At 34.0% G+C, this 20,006-nt stretch overlaps 2 protein-coding genes and 2 non-coding genes across 4 annotated transcripts; 3 read left to right on the forward strand and 1 right to left on the reverse strand.

Annotated features, from left to right (window-relative positions):
- Nucleotides 1-6,384: 6,384 nt before the first annotated feature.
- Nucleotides 6,385-7,663, forward strand: LOC103947720 (zinc finger protein ZAT5). The gene has a single exon (XM_009358665.3). It carries the CDS (start codon nt 6,556-6,558, stop codon nt 7,534-7,536), a length of 981 nt encoding a protein of 326 aa, XP_009356940.2. The 5' UTR covers nt 6,385-6,555; the 3' UTR covers nt 7,537-7,663.
- An 8,640-nt stretch (nt 7,664-16,303) lies between these two features.
- Nucleotides 16,304-16,376, forward strand: TRNAV-UAC. Its single transcript has one exon. It is a non-coding gene; the product is annotated as a tRNA-Val (tRNA).
- A 101-nt stretch (nt 16,377-16,477) lies between these two features.
- On the forward strand, nt 16,478-16,550 carry TRNAV-UAC. Its single transcript has one exon. It is a non-coding gene; the product is annotated as a tRNA-Val (tRNA).
- A 342-nt stretch (nt 16,551-16,892) lies between these two features.
- LOC103947721 (50S ribosomal protein L9, chloroplastic) lies at nt 16,893-19,908 on the reverse strand. Its single transcript, XM_009358666.3, has 6 exons — nt 19,649-19,908; nt 19,288-19,415; nt 18,237-18,282; nt 17,903-18,000; nt 17,777-17,824; nt 16,893-17,268 (listed from the first exon to the last, which is right to left on the reverse strand). The coding sequence occupies exons 1-6, from the start codon at nt 19,793-19,795 to the stop codon at nt 17,148-17,150; spliced, it is 588 nt and encodes a 195-aa protein (XP_009356941.1). The 5' UTR covers nt 19,796-19,908; the 3' UTR covers nt 16,893-17,147.
- Between the last annotated feature and the right edge of the window lie 98 nt (nt 19,909-20,006).

Consider the following 20,006-nt stretch of genomic DNA (forward strand, 5'->3'; position numbering starts at 1 on the left):
GACTGAAGAAAGATCGAGTAGCAAAGCGCGAAGACAAAGCTGCCAACTGGTATGAGTGTCTAGTTGATGAGTTTTGTAAGTCTTTATGTATTCTTTCTTTCTTAGTGCTTCCTGGCTTGGTAGCCCGAGGATTTTCCCAGTGGTGGGTTTTGCCTCGTTAAATCCTACATCATGTGTGTGCTTTTTATATTCATGTTGAATATTTGTGTAGGATTAATTTTGCATAACTGATTAATTGAAACCATAATTTGCTTTAGCGTTAAGTTGTCATTTATAGATTAAGTTAGTACCCATCCTAGGACTTTCAAATATTCCATGTTTTTCCGTAATCTTTCTCGAGTAATCTCAGTACAGATTGGCACAGAGAGGAAAATATCTTATTTTTGGTACAAACCACCTTCCTTTATGCTTTACGAAAAACAGCAACAGCAGCAGCACTTAGCAGCATCACATAGTAGTACTTAACTTACGTGCCTCACACGACTAAGCACGTTTATCTGTTACGCCAAGAATATTCTGCCTTCCTTTGCCTGCTCATTGCCTCACTGCAGGATCCCCTTAATACCTATTTGGATGTCATATCCTTTTATACTTTTTCTTTCTACAAGGAAAACAATCAAGAGTTTCATCCTTTCATCAAGTATAAGATGTTATAAAGGTAACTTTCACAAATGCATGTAATCACCTACAAACTATACGTATCAAATATACAAGAGTTGTTTTCGCACCCACGAAAAGGATCATTTAAAGCGCATATGCTTAGTTCCTATTTGGCCACCCTAGCAAGTAATTTACCAGTTTACTTGAAACCATGCCACATGGTATTGTTATTATTTCACTCAAACTACAACATGTGCATTTTGCATTTTATTAATATACTTTAGTAGTGTGGAGATGTCAAGTTTGTCACTCACTCATATTATAACACATGAAATGGTAACATCATGTGATCGTGTGTCCAATACTCACGAAAATTTCTCTGCCCTAAAGGTGTAATTGTGATTTTGAACAGTCATCATATAATAGAACTTAAGAATAAATAACACTTGGGGCATGTTTACTTACATAATATTGAGATAAGAAAGAATGAACATGAGAGGAATTAGTATGGGATAGACAACTCCTCTATGTTAATGGAATACCTTCATTGTTCAGGTATCAGGTATGTCATACCCAGTTTTAGGTACGTAGTATAATCCAATCAACAATCAAATTGAAGGACCTTTTGGTTTTTTTAATAGCCTTGAAGATATTCCTGCCGTTTTCTGTACCATAACTCCGGACTACAAGTTTCGGGGCAAGGTTTGGAAAAACGAGTAATCCAAGAATAAGAAACAAAGTGGAAATTCTATTAAGAAGCTTCCAAATATCTTTATTGACTTTGGAATATATGGTGTTTCCGGGACTAGTCCTTAATTTTAGAGGGAAATTCGAAAAAAAATTATTTGTTCAACATCTTTTTCCCCTTATCTTTTGAATAAGGTGTTTTTCTCCCCTATTTTTCTATAGGAATATCGGTGCGCCCATTCTATGGGTCACTTAGTAATACGGTCTAATGATATTTTTCTTCACTTGTAAGTGAGAGGTTTCAGGTTCGATTCTCGTCAAAGGTGAATTTGAACCACATTATTGCTAGCTCATTGTGAGACTAAGCCCACCCTATTTCCCTTAGTGTAAATACTATCGTTTGTTTAAAAAGGGAAAAAGAAAAAAAAAAAAAAAAGCAAACACCACAGTTGCATGGAGGTTCTCGTTACCGACTAGAGAGGAAGAAAGGCACATATATGTGCTTGTCGGTTAGATGGGTTCCTTACACATTCTCTGACTGACAGTGTTTCACACTTCATATATAAGTATATTTTCAGACCAACAAAAATAAATAAAAACCTGAGAAGAATTTCAAGGTTTTCCAAAAAGGAAATTAGGATTTTTATGGGCCCACTCTGTATTGTAGTGATATTAGTACTTCAGTAAAATGGAGCAGTCTTGTAACTCTCAATTCAAAGACCCTGTATATACAAAATTTAGTTGTACACGACAAAATTACCTTTGAATAATTATTTATGTTAATTAATTTAATTATGATAAAATAAACAGACGAGTGCGATATGATTTCAGCAAATAATAATAATGTTGTTGTAATGTGAAGAAAAACCTAAAATTATGATTATATTTGCAGTCTTATTAAATTAATAATTTAATAACGTAATATGCCAAATATGTATTTGCACAACAAATGCATTCTTCTTAATTAACTAAAAATATGGTTCTAAAGACTAAGTTACTCTCGTTGATTAGTTGAAAAACTATAGTGATTGAGGAAAGCATGAGAAATGATACATACCAAACAAATAATGTAGCGGATGAGGAAGGGGCCTCCTTGGGAATAAACAAGTGGGTCAACAGGTACATGAACCACTAGATGAAGTCCCGAAGAAGGTACCTAAACTTTGATGATTATTCTCAGATTTCACTTTGATTTTAAAAGTTTTACTCCTCAACATTTACAGAGAGTTCGTTGTGACTTGTGCCACTTGCATTGTTAATTTAAAAAATAGTCAAACATCGAATAAAAATTTTAAAAATTCAAGGATGTTTTGGAATATCATATACTCAGTATTTTAAACGTTAAATCTTGTTTTTTATATTATCATAAACATCTCATATATGTACTGTAAAAAAATCCCCTAAAAAACTAGCATAATAACAAGCTTTTGTATTGCAATTGAATTAGTTTAATCCTATATACTTTTAGTCTTAGTAAGAGCTAGTCCAGAATCGTGCAATATGTTAAACCCACCCCCCCCCCAAAAAGTGTTTGCGACCATTTACAAGAGTTAATACCGAAACAGACAATTTCGGATGCCCTCAAAAGAGACTCACGCCCCTTCTAAAGTTCAAAAATCCGCTCTTGTAATCGATGAACCCCCCCCCCCACCCGGGCGAGCATTTGCGACCATTTACAAGAGTTAATACCGAAACAGACAATTCCAGATGCCCTCAAAAGAGACTCACGCCCCTTCTGAAGTTCACGAATCCGCTCTTGTGATCGATGAAACCACCCCCCCCCCCCCCCCCCCAAAAAAAAAAACACTTTTCTTCCTCCTTAGGTAGGTCCTATTTTCAAGAGGTTAATTGAATAAGTTGTAAAGCAAGTCTTTATTTTGTTGTTAAGGAACCATGCACGTTAAGTTGAAAAAATCAATTTAATCAAAGATTTATGGCTCTTTTGAAACTGTTTTTAAAATAATTAAGAGTGATTTTAAAGAAAATATTTTTTTGATTTCAAAAGCACTTATCTTTCCACTAAGGTTTGGTTTCAAATTCATTTTCATCAAAAGCATTTTCAATCATTTAAAAACAGTTCCAAACAAGCCCATAATAATGATAAAGATCGATGAAGTTGATGATCTTGGTCATGATAAAAGTTGGTAATCTAGTGTGAGAATGTGAGTGTTGATCACAATGAAAAGGTAAGGACTTTGTATTTATCTATAAAGAACTGAGCTATTTCTTTTATTGCCAATTAATTTAGGGTGGAATCTTAAATTTTCATGGTATCAGAGCATGTTGTCTCATGTGTTAAGCCGAACAACCATTTGTGCTCCACATCACATAATACTTGTTCACTTATTTGGCTTGTGTGTCACCGCACGTAAGGGGCATGTGAGATCATGGAGTATGTTTTACCAAATCAAAAAGTTAAGAGACCTAGCATGTGCCTAATTTAAAGAGTTGGACTACTCTCATTATCGCCATTGCCAATAAATTTTAAGAAAAAACCTCAACTTTCTTGCTTAGGTCAATTTAGTCCGAGTACTTAGTCTCTGTTGTGATGTATTAGGAATTATTTCATCATTTCATCTTAAAACTAATGTGAACACACTCATATTTTCAAAATTTACTTTATTTATAATTGACACCATCGCAGGTCAATATATGTTTATTCTCTCGTTGTTATTCAATTATACACTAGAGTGGTGGTATATACGCACTATTTTCTTCCAGATTCCCACATGATCTACCTCAAAAATCTCATGACCGACTATGTAAAATACCCCAAGAAATTTTGTTTATATTTTTTAATACAGTTTCCGTGGTCCAAAATATATATATATGCTTTCACATGGAAGTGTTATAACTGATGCCGTATTATATTTCTGTTTCCAAACCCTCTTAACCCCTTTTTATACATCAACTTTTATGTGATAATCGAACCCTTCTTTAGAATAATTGGAGGTTCCCAATTGAGCTAATAATGGTCCAATATACTAGAGATAAAGTTTTAGATTTCCGCTCACGCATCCTAGGTTTGAAACTTCACTTCTCCTCTTCCCTTCCCTTTAATAGTGATAAATTAAAAAAATAATAATAACAATGGACTTGAACTGTAAATAATTTTCTCAGCATGAAAAATAATTATATAGGACTAATTATGTTTCAATAAGATGTAGTCATGAGTTTTTATTTTTATTTTTGTTTGTCAAACTGCCTTGTATTTCAAATGACTTTGATTGGCAACTGACCTTCAATTCAAACTTGAAAAAAAAAAAAAAAACAACAACAATGGGTACCCATTAGAATTGGTATCGAACTTGTCATTCACGGAAGTCAAATCTAAAATGTCTAACTTACAAATAGAGAAGAATACCACTAGTGCTAGCTAACCTTCAGACTTAATCATATGCATTAGTTAGTTCTTAATAACTCAAACAAACAACAAGTGGCCTTTTACCACAGTGGTGGAAAGGGTGTTGAGCCCTTTCATGACGGCGTGAGTTCAAACTCCGTCGGTGACTAATCTAACGTCTAATCTAACAAAATCTATTTTCTGACAACAACAACAAATACAAATACAATAAAAAAAAAAAAACCCTCAAACGAACAATTAATGAATGGTTGAATTAATTAACAAATAAATGAAAAAGAGGGTATTTTGTAGACATCACAAATTAATTAGCTGCAAGTGCACTCAAACTACTGCTTTTAAACAAGATAACATAACTAGCTAGCTAGTCACAAAATGCCCGTTTGCATATATACTTGTATTGTATGGTAAACATGCCCTACTTATATATCACTTAACCAAAGCCTACTTGACGTGGGCACTAAATTACTTGTGCACACTACTGAAATGATGTATAGATCCCTTTCTTTTCTTGCTAGGCTGGGCGCTTGGTGGCTTAATGATAAATTATTTTAGATGTTAATTTGACATTGTCACGTGATGTTAATAATTTCATCCATAGGTCATAAAATGAGTGGACGACAAGTTTATATTTAAGGTATAGTATTCATAAATAAGACAAGTATTATAGTATGACTGAACTGACAATACTACATAGCGATGTTACGGTCAAAACGGAAGCTTTCTCGCTTTGTTGGTGCTGCAGCCTCATTCATATATGTAGGTACTATCTAGAGCTATATGTGTAGGCTATTGGTATACATTGGGCACGAGCTTTAGATGAATGAGCAAGTGACATAGAAAGATTAGTTGAGAGAAAAAAAAGTAATAAGGAGTTTGCTTGAAAGGTGCCCGAATCTCCCATTACTCAATATATATGAAGATGTAGTGCTGCTTTTCTTTAACAAGACATGATGTGAATGAGGTGTAGCCATGCTTTTAACGTGCAATCCTCCTTTGCTTTAATCGGTGTGTTTATTCGTGACTTAGTTGGCTTACTATGTGATATGAGAAAGAGAGTGTGAAACCGACTCCAAACGTTTGTACCAACCTTTCTTGAACTGTCTCCGTTCTAAATTTAATTTTAGTTTCCTCGATCTCTCTCCCTCTTTCTCTCTCTAAAATTCACTAACACACTCTTAGTATTATTGTGTAAGCAATAAACAATGGAGGAAATCAAATCTTTTTGCCATGCACTCCGGCGAGTCATATATTTTAGTTTAGCTATAAAACAACAAACCCACCACCTAATCATTAAAAGTCTACACATCTACCTTTTAATACTCGATCGAGTAACACTATTATATATTTACTGACTATATTATAACTACATATGTAAAAAAAATTTATCATGACAAAGGATAACTACATTAATAAATCTTATATATACGTATAAATTTGACTTTAAAAAGAGATTTGATGAACAATAATATGAACAGTAAATTTCTATATTTCTTCCTTTTTCTCTCTAACCCTCTCATGATGGTAGAGGAGAGAACATGACTCCAATTGAAATAATGTGTTGACGTACAATATATTCGCTTGAAAGTAGAACAAATTTTCTTGGTAGTAACACTTCGAAGGTTGGAAACGCAAGGAAGATTTTGGTGGCAGACTTATTTATGGTTAACTGTGAGCGGAGGGGCGGCTTTTGACCCCACAAAACTTTCTTGCCATTCACTATATATAACAACAGCACTCACTCCTCTTTCCTTGCTTCCCTTCATTGCTCTCTCTCCCCTCCCTCTCACTCCCTCTTAGCCCTTCCTTTTCTTAGTTCACATCAAACCTCTTTCACGGTTTCCTCTCTCTCCTCTAATTTCTTTCTCTTTGGTCAAAACCAAATTCTGGGGTTTTTGTCTGTGAGCATGGAGGGCCAAGAAGAATTAGTCGTGACTAATGAGCAAGCGTCACAGATGATCATGATCAAAGGCAAGCGTACCAAGCGCCAGAGGCCTCAGTCCCCGAATGGGGTAGTCACCGCGGCGGTGACCTCTAGCTCATCGAGTGCCTGTGGCGTTGCTACCATTGGAGGAGGAGATCACGAGTACAACTATTATGGAAGTTCATTTACATCTCCCACAACTTCTAGTGAGATTTATGAGAGCACGGAAGAAGAAGAGGACATGGCAAATTGCCTAATCCTCTTGGCTCAGGGTGATCATGGTAATCCAAAGCAGATCATTGAAGAAAGATTAGCACAAAATATTAACATGGGCAAGGCTGGTTTTTTGGTCTATGAGTGCAAAACATGCAACAGAACTTTCCCTTCATTTCAAGCACTTGGTGGCCATAGAGCAAGTCACAAAAAACCGAAGTCCATGAGCTGCACGGAGGAGATAATAAAAAAATTGCCACCACCAGCGGCTGCGCCACCAACCCTCCATTCCATCACAGCAACAACTTTTGAGAAATTTGAAGATCAAAGCAAGCAGTTCATCAAATATAAGAGCAGCCCATCTCCTGCAATTCCAATCCAAATAGGTAACAAGCCTAAGATTCATGAGTGTTCAATCTGTGGGTCTGAGTTCACATCTGGTCAGGCACTTGGTGGCCACATGAGAAGGCACAGAACAGCATCTGCGGCAACCAATAGTAACTCTACTAGTGGTGGACCTGATGGTGCTACTGCTACACATGTGGCTGTGAGTAATAGTAGCAATGATATGATTGGCACAAGTACCAAACTGCAGAGAAATGTTCTCCCACTGGATCTAAACCTTCCTGCACCAGAAGATCATGATCATCATCACCATCACCATCATCGTGAGTCTAAGTTTCAGTTTGTGCCTACCCAACAAACTACCCTTGTCTTCAACGCCCCTGCTTTGGTGGATTGTCAGTATTAAGAGAGAAAAAAATAAGAAAAGAGAGAATCTTTTATTAGTAGATCATCTCAATGTGAATTATAAGCATTGTTATTTTCAATTTTTACTGTTGCTGGATATTTTTTGTGGAATATAAATTCTTTGATCATTCTTTCTACTTTTTAATTTTTTTTTTTACTATCATATGTTAGATCATGTAATAGATGTGAATTACATCAATTGACCAAGACAATACAAATTCCTCGCACCAAACTCTTATTCTTGTTCATATAAATCAGAGTAATTCAATTAGAATATTACTTTGTCACTCAGAAATGGTTGGATCATCTAAATGGTTGAAGTTGAATACTTTGAGTAAGTAAGTGGTTAGTGTTCACGGTTGCCTTTCATTCACGAAAAGTGAGTGATGAGGCATCTTTTTCTTTTTACAATTTTCCTCCCTTTTTCTATGTTCCTTTTTTAAGTGGGAGAGCTATGCACATAAACACTATGTGTGAGAGAGAGAGAGAGAGAGAGAGAGAGAGAGAGATGGAAAATGTGGTGGCAGCGGCTAAGGGCTAGGGTTGGGCGGCAGTGCAGCATCCAGCACCACAACCAAATGTCATGGATTAGGTTCCACCTCCTCCTCCTTGAATTGGTGTTATAATAATAATGATAATAATAATAAAACTAAAAACCTATAAAAGCTCTCTCCCTCTCACTTCACAGTCTGTTCCATTAAATGACAAGAAGTAATGGATAGCAAAGCAGAGTTGGCAACTGCCATGCCACATGTATCCACCTGTATCTCTCTCTCATTCTCATTTTTTTTAGCTTAATTCATAATAAACAACAATAATAATCAATTTCTATGTTAATTTTACGAACCATCTTAGGGAGAAATTTTTCATATTTTTGGAAAACAAGTCAGTATATCACTTATTATAATATAAAATAAAAGAATGATATATTTTCAGTGTGCATGTCTTTACTTATATTACAACATATGATGCATCATTTTGCATTCTGAATACACGAAAAAAATCTATCTAACCGAGGTTTTTTAGTTAGTTCCAAGCCTAACGCATATTATTATACATACACAACACAAACACTCTCTAAACAGTTGTACCTAATTTACCAAATTGTGCTGCTGTGCTGCTGTGTGATCCCTTACTTTGCAAGTCACTTCAACTATATTTTTGATCATCAATCATCATCTCTCCCTAGTGGGGCCCACACCATGCCACATTCATTGATATTCCCAAGAGAGATACTCCAGCTCTCTCACACCACACACTCTCCTTTGTTTTTAGGGTTTGGCTAGCTAGCTAGCTTCGACTTATCCAATCTCCACTCTCACTCCACTCTCTTTGTGTATGCTTCGTTAGGTCCCACAATCCCCTCATATATTTGTTGTGATAGCTCACTGCTTTTCAAATCATCACGTTCTCCATCATTTACACTTCCTTTTTCTTTTACCATGTACATGTCAAAGAATTTCCTCTTCTTCTTCTTTATTTATTTTTTTTTTATTTTTTTTTTTTTGTGGAACTTTTCACATCATCAAGTTCTCCATCATTTAGACTTCCTCTTTCTTTTACCATGCACATGTCAAAGAATTTCCTTTTCCATATATGTCACATTTTCAAGAAAAACAATGCTTGGGCTGTTCAAGGATGTGCAGGAATTTTTTTACTCAAAATTCTTTGTGTTTAAATTACAACGCTTTGTATTTATGATCAAAGTCGTTCATATTATAAATCACTATGTAAAGATCATCTCTACAAAAGGTGAATTAAAAATAAGGTCATTTAGAGTATTTTAGCAAATACATAGACAATTCGTAATACTTTTACCAATTTCGTTCATCTGTTTTTGTATAGTTCGATGAATAAACAAACTTAGTTTAATTGAATTTTTTGTAGGCGATCTTTATAGAGTGATTTATAATATGAACAAGTTTGATCATAAACACAGAATTCTATAAATCAGCAACAAACAACTTTGAGTAGGAACTTCTAGCTAGACTGGTCCAAGTATTATCTATGAAGATGTCAGTTAACATAGGCCAAATCCCGGCCAGATGCAAGTGAATCAACTATAAAATCTTTTAACATGAAATTTACATCGTGTTTATGTATGTATAGACAAATTTTTATTAGTATTTACGTGTCTACAACGATTTGTCATTGGTATATGCTTGTATATAAATTATGAATTCAATGAGAGTGTTACTTTCACACTACTAGCTTAACTTGTGGAGAGTTTGCTAAGTGCACGTTTTGGTGAATGGTGTGAAGTGAAGCAAGTGGACATATTGCGTGAGAATGGAGGTGTCCAAATGCACTTAGAGAGGGGGGAAATCATTGACATTGGCACATGTAGCAGGGAGGTTACCTTGTCATATATCCTCTCCCATTATTTCTCTCCACATTTAAATATTCATTATATGCTCAAAACGAGCTAACTAACTTAATTAATTAATAGTTCGACCTTGCTTCTTTTATAAAAGATTCTCCTTATTGGCTGATCCACCAAATTATCAATCATATAGATTATGAAATAGTTTATTTTGAATAAAATAACAAGGTCAATAAGGTTATGCTTAGCTAATGTCAAATTTTCATTATAAAAAATAAATAAATAAAAAACCATTCCAATTGTATTATGAGGCCGTAAGGCTATGCTTAGTTTATCTTACACTTAGTTAATAGTGTGACTAGCTATTAATCTACTCGTATTTCACATACAATATGATTCACTAAAAATACATTAATTACTAATATTTAAAACATCAAATATTTTACAAAATATTGCAATCCTCTTTTTTTTTTTTACCAAACAAGCATATATATATGAGTGTTCATTCAAGTATCCGACAAGTATCTTACAATTTCTTGAAAACTTAAAACACAAAATAAAAGTGATCTATTTTCTATCGAAGTGAGAGTCGCAATCCTTAGTCATTTTCTTAAATAAATATTAAAAAAACAAAAAACAAAAAAAGTGACAAAACCACCTAGCTCACCTAGTTTGCTTATGTCTACCTAGACGTGATAGGCAGACGCCTAGACACCCCTTTTTATATTTTTTTAAACCGGGATTAATCGCAAGAGTGGCTACGCGGCCTTAAACGGAGCCTTTTAGAATACTGGTCCTATGAATACCAAACATCTCTATCTCCATAAAATGGCCTAAATTACGCCTTTTCTTTTTTTCTTTCTATTTTTACCTAATAAATAAGTAGATGCCCATTAATTAGCTTATATGTAAAGATGCGATACTTTAACTCAAAGTCATAAACTCTAAGTCATTTTAGAAATTTAAAAAAAAAAAAAAAAAAAAAAAACCTCATATTTTCTAATTCTCATGGAAATATATTTTCGTTCTTCTTATGGCGGCTCGTATTAGAAAATAATTTTTTTGAAGAGGATGTGAGTCCCTATAGCTCACAAGACAGTGGTAGTATAGTGCCGATCAAAAGATTAATTGGAGTCCTCCCCAAAAAATAAATTTTGGATGAGTCCGTGATGAATCAACGTGCTGCCGGAGGCTTTACAATTATTCGTGATGAGTGGGGAAATCTTATTTTGTGCAAGAAATCTTGGTAGTTTTACGATTTCCATTGTGGAAGTTGCGGTGCTACATGATGCCTTAAAATTTGCTTCTCAGTAAAACTACAAAGATGTACAAGTGGAGGGAGATTCTACATTGGTCATTGATATTATAATAGGAGAGATTATTTAGTGTGCTCGAAATACGGGCACATAAGTCATATACAAGTGGAGAGACACTTAAAAAAAAAAAAAAAAACTTATCTCAACTTATACAGGGCTGGACCAAAGATTTTTGAGGCACGGGGCGACGTAAAAAAATATGCCCTCATTTCATATAAAAAAAACATTTATTTTCACACGTAAGATATTGATAAAATTATATTTGTTTTCACATAACTACTAGCTAGTAAATAAATTAACAACCAAACAAAAATTTGTAAAAATTGAAAAAGAAATAAACATGCACGTGGCATTTCGAACTTAGGACCTTTCGCTAATTTTAAACAACAAAAACCATTGCTTCTAATTACTTCTTGATCATTTAGCCAAATTTTATAAATTTATATTGTTGTGAAAAGAAATTTGTAAAAATGGGAATGTAAATAAGCACACATGGTGTTTTGAACCAAAGACCTCCTCATTCATTTTAAACAACAAAACCACCGGTTCTTGTTAAATTTCTTTGTAATTAAACCAAATTTTATAAATTTATAATCTTATAAAAACATATATAAATATATCACCCTAATAATTTTGATGCCCTAATTTTTTTTGGGCCCTGGACAGTCACCCTGCCTGCACTGGGCCTGAGTCGGGCCTGAACTTATATAATAACATATGACATATCACCTCACGGGAGTTGAAAGTTATATTTAAAAGCATTATTTTGTTGTTATAAAATTTAACTTCTATCTTTTGAAAGTATGTATTCGGAAAGACAAACTTCGTTGTTGGTCCAATTACAAAGTTAAGACACTATCGAGTACCACAAAAAAAAAGTTTAAAAAAACCATCACCAATCACAGCGAGGTAGCACAACATCGACGCATAAATTGATCCATCCACGCACGTCCTAATGAAAACGAAGTGTTTTTGTCAGTTTTGGCTCCCATGTTATGAAGTGTGACTACTTGTGGACACTTCTCACTTCACATACTTGAATTAGATATATTGAAATAGTAGTGTAGCGTGCTCTCCAACTTCACACAGCTGTATGGTCACGGGCTGCTAGCTCCTCCAATGGCATAGCATGCAAGGCTAAGCTATCTAAAGCAAAGACACCCAAAAAGGATGCTTTTAGTGGCATTGACATGAACATACATATATTTATATATACAATACAGGATTAGGATTCGGGAATACGCACTTTTGAATACATTTTGACACCTATTTTGTAAGGAGCACTTCGTAACATATTTCAATGAGTCAAACTATCTGTATTTTAGTACATCCTCATATGTCATCCTTAAAAAATTAGACAAATCCAAAACCATTAACACGCTCATTTGTACTACAGAAAATAGACAAATATGGTTGTACAAAGAAACACTAAATTTAATCCAATGATCATATGGTTTCGGATTTGAGTGATTCTTTTATAGATATGATTTTTGAGAGAAAACCTAAAATATACATGGTTCAGATTGCTGAAATACAATATGGAACACTCCGTAAAAATGTATGTCAAAAGCGTGTGTCTGGAATCCTAACCCATATATATATATATATGGCTATTTTTTGCTTAGAGACAAATTAATTAATTAAACTTCTCTAATTAGCTGTCACACAGTCCATAAATGGGTATTTGCCGGCCATTCTTGTTGCAATTGAAATTGCAGTCAATTGCTGGCTTAATTACTCGAACTTTTAATCACTTTAGACTTAACTAAATTATTTATAAACAAAATGAGTTAATCGGGTCTTGCATGAGTGTGGCACCTAAGTTGTGATCTTTTTGTTTATTGTTCTTATGGCTGTCATTATTTGGTTTGGTGAGATATTATGTATCTAATCACTACTAATCAGCCGGTTAACTTATTTTTAGTGGGTTAGGTTTTTTCATGGTATAATTTGTATTTCATTGACCGAAAAAGAAAAAAAATACTAAAATATAACTTTAGCCTCTGAAACTTAATTTTTTTCCATATAAAACTCTACAAAAGTTTTTTACTCCGATAAAACTCGTTGACTAGATTCCACATCAGCTAATTCATTAATTATATTTGACTTTACACATTTCAAAAATATATATATTATGCCTAAAATACCCCTATTTGAATGTTTGCTGTACACAATTAATTCTATATGGATTGTAAAGAAGATTTAATGATTTTACATAAATAAAAAAAAAATAAATTTATTGCCTAATATATAATAACAATAAAACATGCCTAATATATGTAATAACACATGCTTAGTTCAGTCAATCAAATTATATTTTACATATAAATGTAAGTAAATTATTTCGCACACAATATAACAAAAAAAAAAAAAAAACATGCATGATATCATAAAAATTCATGCAAAATCATTTACCTACAAAAAAATATTATTTGATTCAGTGCACCTACTATATATTTAAATTTTAAAATGTTAGATGCTTAAAAAAAAAAAAAAGCAAATTAATTTACCCAATAAATGTAAATACATGCAAAATAATTTACCTACATAATAAAGCAAGCCCAATAGATGCAAAATAATGTACCTACATAAAAAATAATATTTTTTTATTCAATACTAGTTTACCTATTATTTGTACATATAATAATAAAATGTGCCCAATATATGATACATACAAAATAACATACCTACATAATGAAGAATGATATTTGATTTAAAATTAATTTACTTACAAAATAAAGCAATTTTATTTGATTCAAAATTAATTTACCTATTATTTGTACATATATCTTATAATGTAATAATACATGAAAAATTTATTACCTACTAAATAAAAGAATGTTCTAATTATTTGATTCAACATTAATTTACCTACAAAATATATGTTAGTTACTCATCATAAATTTACATATAGGTAGATTAATTAGTATAATATGTTTGAACATATATGTAGTATTGTGCATATATATATGTGTGTGTGTGTAATATGTTTGAACATATATGTAGTACTGTGCATATGTGTGTGTGTGTGTGTGTTAGGGGTAATATTATGTGTAATAACTATTTATTCATTGTAATTAAGGTGAGTAATTACATTTATTGATTTACTTTAATTATTGTGGTACAAGTTGTAAATATCTTGTAATAATAGGTCAATTATTTTTCTAATTGGCAGTCATTTTTTACCGGGAGCTTTTCATTAAAGTTCCCTTTTTAAATTTGGGTTTTATTTGGAAGTTTATGACTAGGTGGATTTTTATCTAGAAAATAAGAGTTGCAAGGATCTATATCTAATGAACCCAAAAAAATATTGTTACATACTGCCAAGGTCACTTAACGATAAAAATGTTACATTGTCAAGACTATGAAAAAATAGATTCAACTTGAGTACAACGAAATACGTTGTTTTAACTAAGTAACCTAACATACGTCTACAAAGTACCTTGAATGATATCAAATAAAGTAATTGCTAAGTTGCTTGCATTTCTTACAAATGTTGAACAATGACCATTAATTAGAAAGTGTAGAAAGAAAAACATGGTGCATGGGAAAATTAAATAAAATGTCTTATCTCTTTACCATGTTGCCTGTTAGGCTTTGAGCTTTGGAATTGAGGTACAGGGATGTATGACACATTTTGTTTTTGGGATTTGTTATTAGCACTCCAAAAATCTCATTTTACACTTCAAATTTTCTATTTTAGGAAAGAAAAATACACTTGTGAGGAGTGTAGAATGAGATTTTTGAAGTGCCAATAACACTTCCCTTGTTTTTTTAGGTATATGATTTACTTTTGGATGAATTAAGATGTGTGATTTGAATGCCAAGCAAGTGCTAATTGTGTGCACAAAAATGGTAGGAGGGGTAAAAGAATGTGGAACTCGGAGCAAGTGCAGCAAAGGTCTCCCCTACACGGTTCTCTCTGAGTAGGAATCTTTCTCTCCTATAGAGTCTCTCTCAACGTTTGGTGTGAGGCTTCCAAATTTAAGAAAATCAGGTGGTGCCGACCCTAGCTTTCACCAGGGTCGGTCGCTGCTTCCCCCTTCTCTCTTTATCTTCTCTGTTCTTTGCTTCTATAGCTTTTTCCCCTACCTTTTTATCCCAATCTATTTTGTACCTCTTGCCCAGTTGGTATCCCTCCTCTTTGTTCATTCACATTCTGATTTTTAGCCATGCATGTTGTTGAGATCGTGCGTAGAGCTTCGGTGTTTACACCGGCTCGGGTGTTTCCAACACCACCACCTTCTCCTTGTTATTTTCCTTTACAAACAGTGTTGTTTGTGCGTTTCCACGGACTTCATCCTGATAGTTGGCTTTTTTCGATCAGTTGTTGGCTATCTTTTCTTTGTGGCTGTGCTTGGGAGGTAAATCAGGGTCGAATGCTACAATTGATGAGGCGATGCTCAGCTGTGGACGAGGAATTGGATGGATCGAGAATTACTATGGCGGTGGCGGTGGCGGATGCAGTAGATGTTTTTGGAGTTTGTAACTTCGTTTGTGTGTTTGGGCTTCAACTGTTGGTTGGCCCTTTTGTAGTTTGTTTATCTTGGCCCATTTTTTGCTTGTTTATATGTTAACTTTAGGCCTTTGGTTTGTTTATATGTATGTATTTAGTTTGTAATGACTTTTTTAAGGGTAATAACACCAACTTTATAAGTAAGAAATTAAGAGGCCTAATCTTATAAGTAAGAAATTAAGAGGGTAATAACCTCCCTCTATAAGTGCCTCTGTTCAATCCCAACCATGCTTAAAGTCACTGGGAGAAAAGGGTGATTTCTTACTAAGCTTATAGGAATCTTGTTGTAGGTTCAGCTCTACATTGTATTTGAATGATTCAAACGAATCAAACCATTTAATTTTTAGGTCCTTAAAAAAACACTCAAATTCAAAAACCTTTAAACCACTTAATGAAATGGTTGTTAGCTGAGTATTTTCTTGAAATACCTTTTTCGGCTATTTTTATATTATTAGTAGTTTTGGATTCATCCAACTTTTTGCATTATTAATCCAAGAAATAAGGCTTGAAAATTAAATAGCTTGGATCAATTGAAACAAATGAAGAGCGCCAGAAAGGTGTGTCTCAAATAAGTAAACCAAAAGGGTAGATAAAACGCGTTGCCAGCCAATACGTTACTGTGGTGTAGTGGTTATCACGTTAGTCTTACACACTAAAGGTCCCCAGTTCGATCCTGGGCAGCAACATAATTAATTAATATTTAATCATCCTTTTGATCCTCCTTCATTAGCCCCATATATGATACAAGTTTTACTTATATTTGTTATCTAAACACAATTATCTCAAGGTTGCTGTGGTGTAGTGGTTATCACGTTAGTCTTACACACTAAAGGTCTCCAGTTCGATCCTGGGCAGCAACATTTTAATTTATCACTTTTTGCCACATTTTTTTTTCCAGTGCATGTTTTGTACTTTCTCTTCTTTTACAAAAAAGAAAAGAAAACTGAACAACTTTTTACCCAAAAGTAGGGTCTTCTTGGGGTAAAAATTGAAGTCGTCCTAAGATTTGCTGAGAAGAAGAATTATCACTTGCGAGAAACAAATAATATTTCTTAGACGATACAGTGTTGAGTTTTCACCCATGCGTTTCTGATTCGAAACTCTCTCATCTCCTAAATTATTGTTATAGTTTTGAACTCTTTAATAAAAAATAAATATTTCCTAGAAGAAAACGGTTGACATAGAAAATGGAGGAAAAAGAATTTGCCCAAAAGTGGTACTTAATCAAATGTAAATGTAATGAACAACAAAAATACGTTGGCAGGTAAATCAGATTTATACATCTCTACCTTCGTTACATTACATTAACATTACTGCCTCCTTCCAATTGGTGCCTATATGAATGAAATACATGATGTTGATGGTACTTTGGCCATGTACATCCTGCACAAATACCTCAAAAAGGGAATTCTCCGCTCAAGTAGGTCCTCGAAAATGACTCCCGGAGGTGCTTATCCCTAGTTAGCAGAAACGATTACTCGCACTTTAGCAGTGACTTCTGGGTGAAGTTTCAGTTCTGCAATATACTCTCCTATCTCTCGAATATCTGGAAGCGACACAATGCGCTTGTCCACTTCCCTACGTATGAATGAAAGAACGGACATGGAGCAATCAGGGTGTGCTTGGAACAGATAAAATGACAAACACCGGCATGAAAGATTTGAATTGCAAAATATCACACCATTTGCGATCCACACATACACATAAAATTATCACAAACTTTTAAACTGCAAAATACACGAGCATACAATAAACTATCACAAGCTTTTTCTGTTTGGAAAAGTTTGGTTCCGGGGATATGTTTGCGAGGTCTTCTCGAGAAGTTTCTAACCATTTAAGCTAATGCATTAATATGAAATTCTCTCTCTTCTTGCTGCTTTTCCCTCTTTTTCTTTTGGGGGAGTTGCGGTTTAAAAGCAAAATTCTGCTGCTAGCCTGCAGTAGTTCTTAAGCGTAAAAGTATTGATGCTTGTGTTATGAAACTATATGGTATATATCATGCGGACAAAATTCAGATAACAATAACAGAGCTCGTGTGAAAATTGCGAATGATATATCGATCATACTCTTGATAAAAGATACTTACCTGTTCAGTTGTGCCTTGATTATGTCAACAAGATCTTGGGGGGTGACGCTACAGAAACATATCTCTGTTAAATTTCATATGCAGACAGTGCATGAAGTATTTAATGTCGCACTGAATACAACTCACCTTCCAAAAATTAACTTTCCTTTTCCACCTTTGCGCTTCACCTTGAAACCTCCAACAGTTTCAAAAATACGAGCAAGTTGCTCCGCCTCTTCTTTTACCTGCACCAGGATGAAATAATCATACAAGACATGATTGATAGGACGAATTCAGACAATATAGAATCTACTGCCAAGAGAGGTATCAAATGCATTTAGAATTGTTTTGGGTGTACAACACCACATAAAACACAATCAGCACAGAGCCAGAGTACATCCAAATCATATTTTAAATTTGAGCTAAAAATACATGAGTATGGCACCCAAAACAAAAGGAGAAAAAAAAAAGTGTTAATTACCCGTATTTTCTCTGCCTCAATCCTTTCCTCTTCCACCTTCATTTCCCTGAACAATTAAAATTATGAGTAATATGTTCTTAAGAGATATATAATTAATTTGGCACCCTAATTATTTTTCCCAAAAAACCAAAAAGTGTGAATGCCATTAGGTAATTTGATTTAACTCCCACCAAAACTTATGTTTATGCCTTACTGCATAATGTAGTCTTAGACACAAAACCCTTGTGTGACATGTCATCTATCAATGTTTAATGAGCAAAAGTTTACTTTCGGTGAATCATAATTTACATTACAAACATTTGTTTATTGGATAAAAACCATGTAGTTGTAACTTGTAACTTATAAATTAAGCAGGCTAATGGCTTGTGCAATCTAAGAAAACACATCAAGAAAAGAGGCATATTCACACAATAGGTGTTAAACCCTCTTTATGTCTATCTCTAGTTTAAATTTCTATCTGAAAACGTAAGAAACGAATTGCACCCAAGGACTGAGATGTTTCCAATTAATTTGCAGAAGCAACTAAAAAGCATAATAGTTATGCAAATAAAAGTTCACATTTTGATGCAGAGAACTTGAGAAGTAGTACTATTAGTACCTCACATTGATACAATATGAGCATGGATCAAACTCGAAGTAGGCGAATCGGCTGAACATTCAAATTTTGTGTCGAATTTATGAAAGAATTTCATAGTTGGTAGTATACACTAAAGGCAGTTTACATTAGAGAGCAGTTAACTATTGGTAATCAAGTCTCACCACAAACACCGATCGACATTTCATACATTACTTTCACAACTTGTATATGCCTCCTCTTTCCGTCTCATACATTATCTAATCAATTCCGTCAGCATTCTGCATAAGTTCTATCTTATGGTTTCCAACTAAAACTTTTCGTCATCAAACTAGTTTGACTCGTAAACGCAACACAACAGATTCACAAGTCTTATTGTAAACTTCAGATATGAAAATGTGAAACATAAAGTACAAGAAATTGACAAAAACAAATAAAGGGACTCGTTCCGAATGAGAAAATTCAGTCATGCATTACTTGAGCAGCAGGGGAGTGACAATCTGGGCTTTCCCCAATGGTAGCAGATAATTCCTGTAATAACCAGCTTTCACACTTAAAAGTTGCCCTTTCTTTCCCAGGTCAGTTATGTCCTCCTTTAGAATTATCTGAAACAATCAAACAACAACAACAACAACAATTAAATTAAACAACCCCACAATAATGCTACATTTAGTTCACTATTTTTCTTTGAATTTGTAAGAAAAAGAACATGTTTAGAAAAATAAATTGAGGTGGGTTCTTCCACTTTCGAATTCTGGAAGCAGAGAAACTATAAAAATTTAAACTTATGGGTAAACATAGAAATACCAGAGGAAGAGAACCCATTTCTTATATTTACCGTTCGAGCCTTCTTTGCTTTCTTCTGAGCGACAACCACCAATCCCGTTCTTCTATCTGACAATTTGGTAGCTTCGTTTGTGTTTCCCGCGAAGCTTTGAAGCCACGAGGAAGAACTCCACGACAGAGTCGATGCTGCGGATGCCATTGTCACTCTCTCTCTCTCCCGCTCACGCACAGAGAGTCTTAGGATTTATGGGCTTTCTATCTTATCTCTTTCGCCATTTGCCTCTGTTATGTTTCAGATGAAAAAATTTTCATCATGGCCAGTACAGCACCTGATTTTATTTTAAATTATTAAATTTTTAACACATATATTTTATTATTTGTATATTGACACGTAATGTAATATCTTATAT

Source organism: the organism of the source record quoted next, unplaced genomic scaffold (assembly GCF_019419815.1).
Source record: "Pyrus x bretschneideri cultivar Hongxiangsu unplaced genomic scaffold, Pyrus_bretschneideri_v1 Contig29, whole genome shotgun sequence".
NCBI classification, from domain to species: Eukaryota; Viridiplantae; Streptophyta; class Magnoliopsida; order Rosales; family Rosaceae; genus Pyrus; species Pyrus x bretschneideri.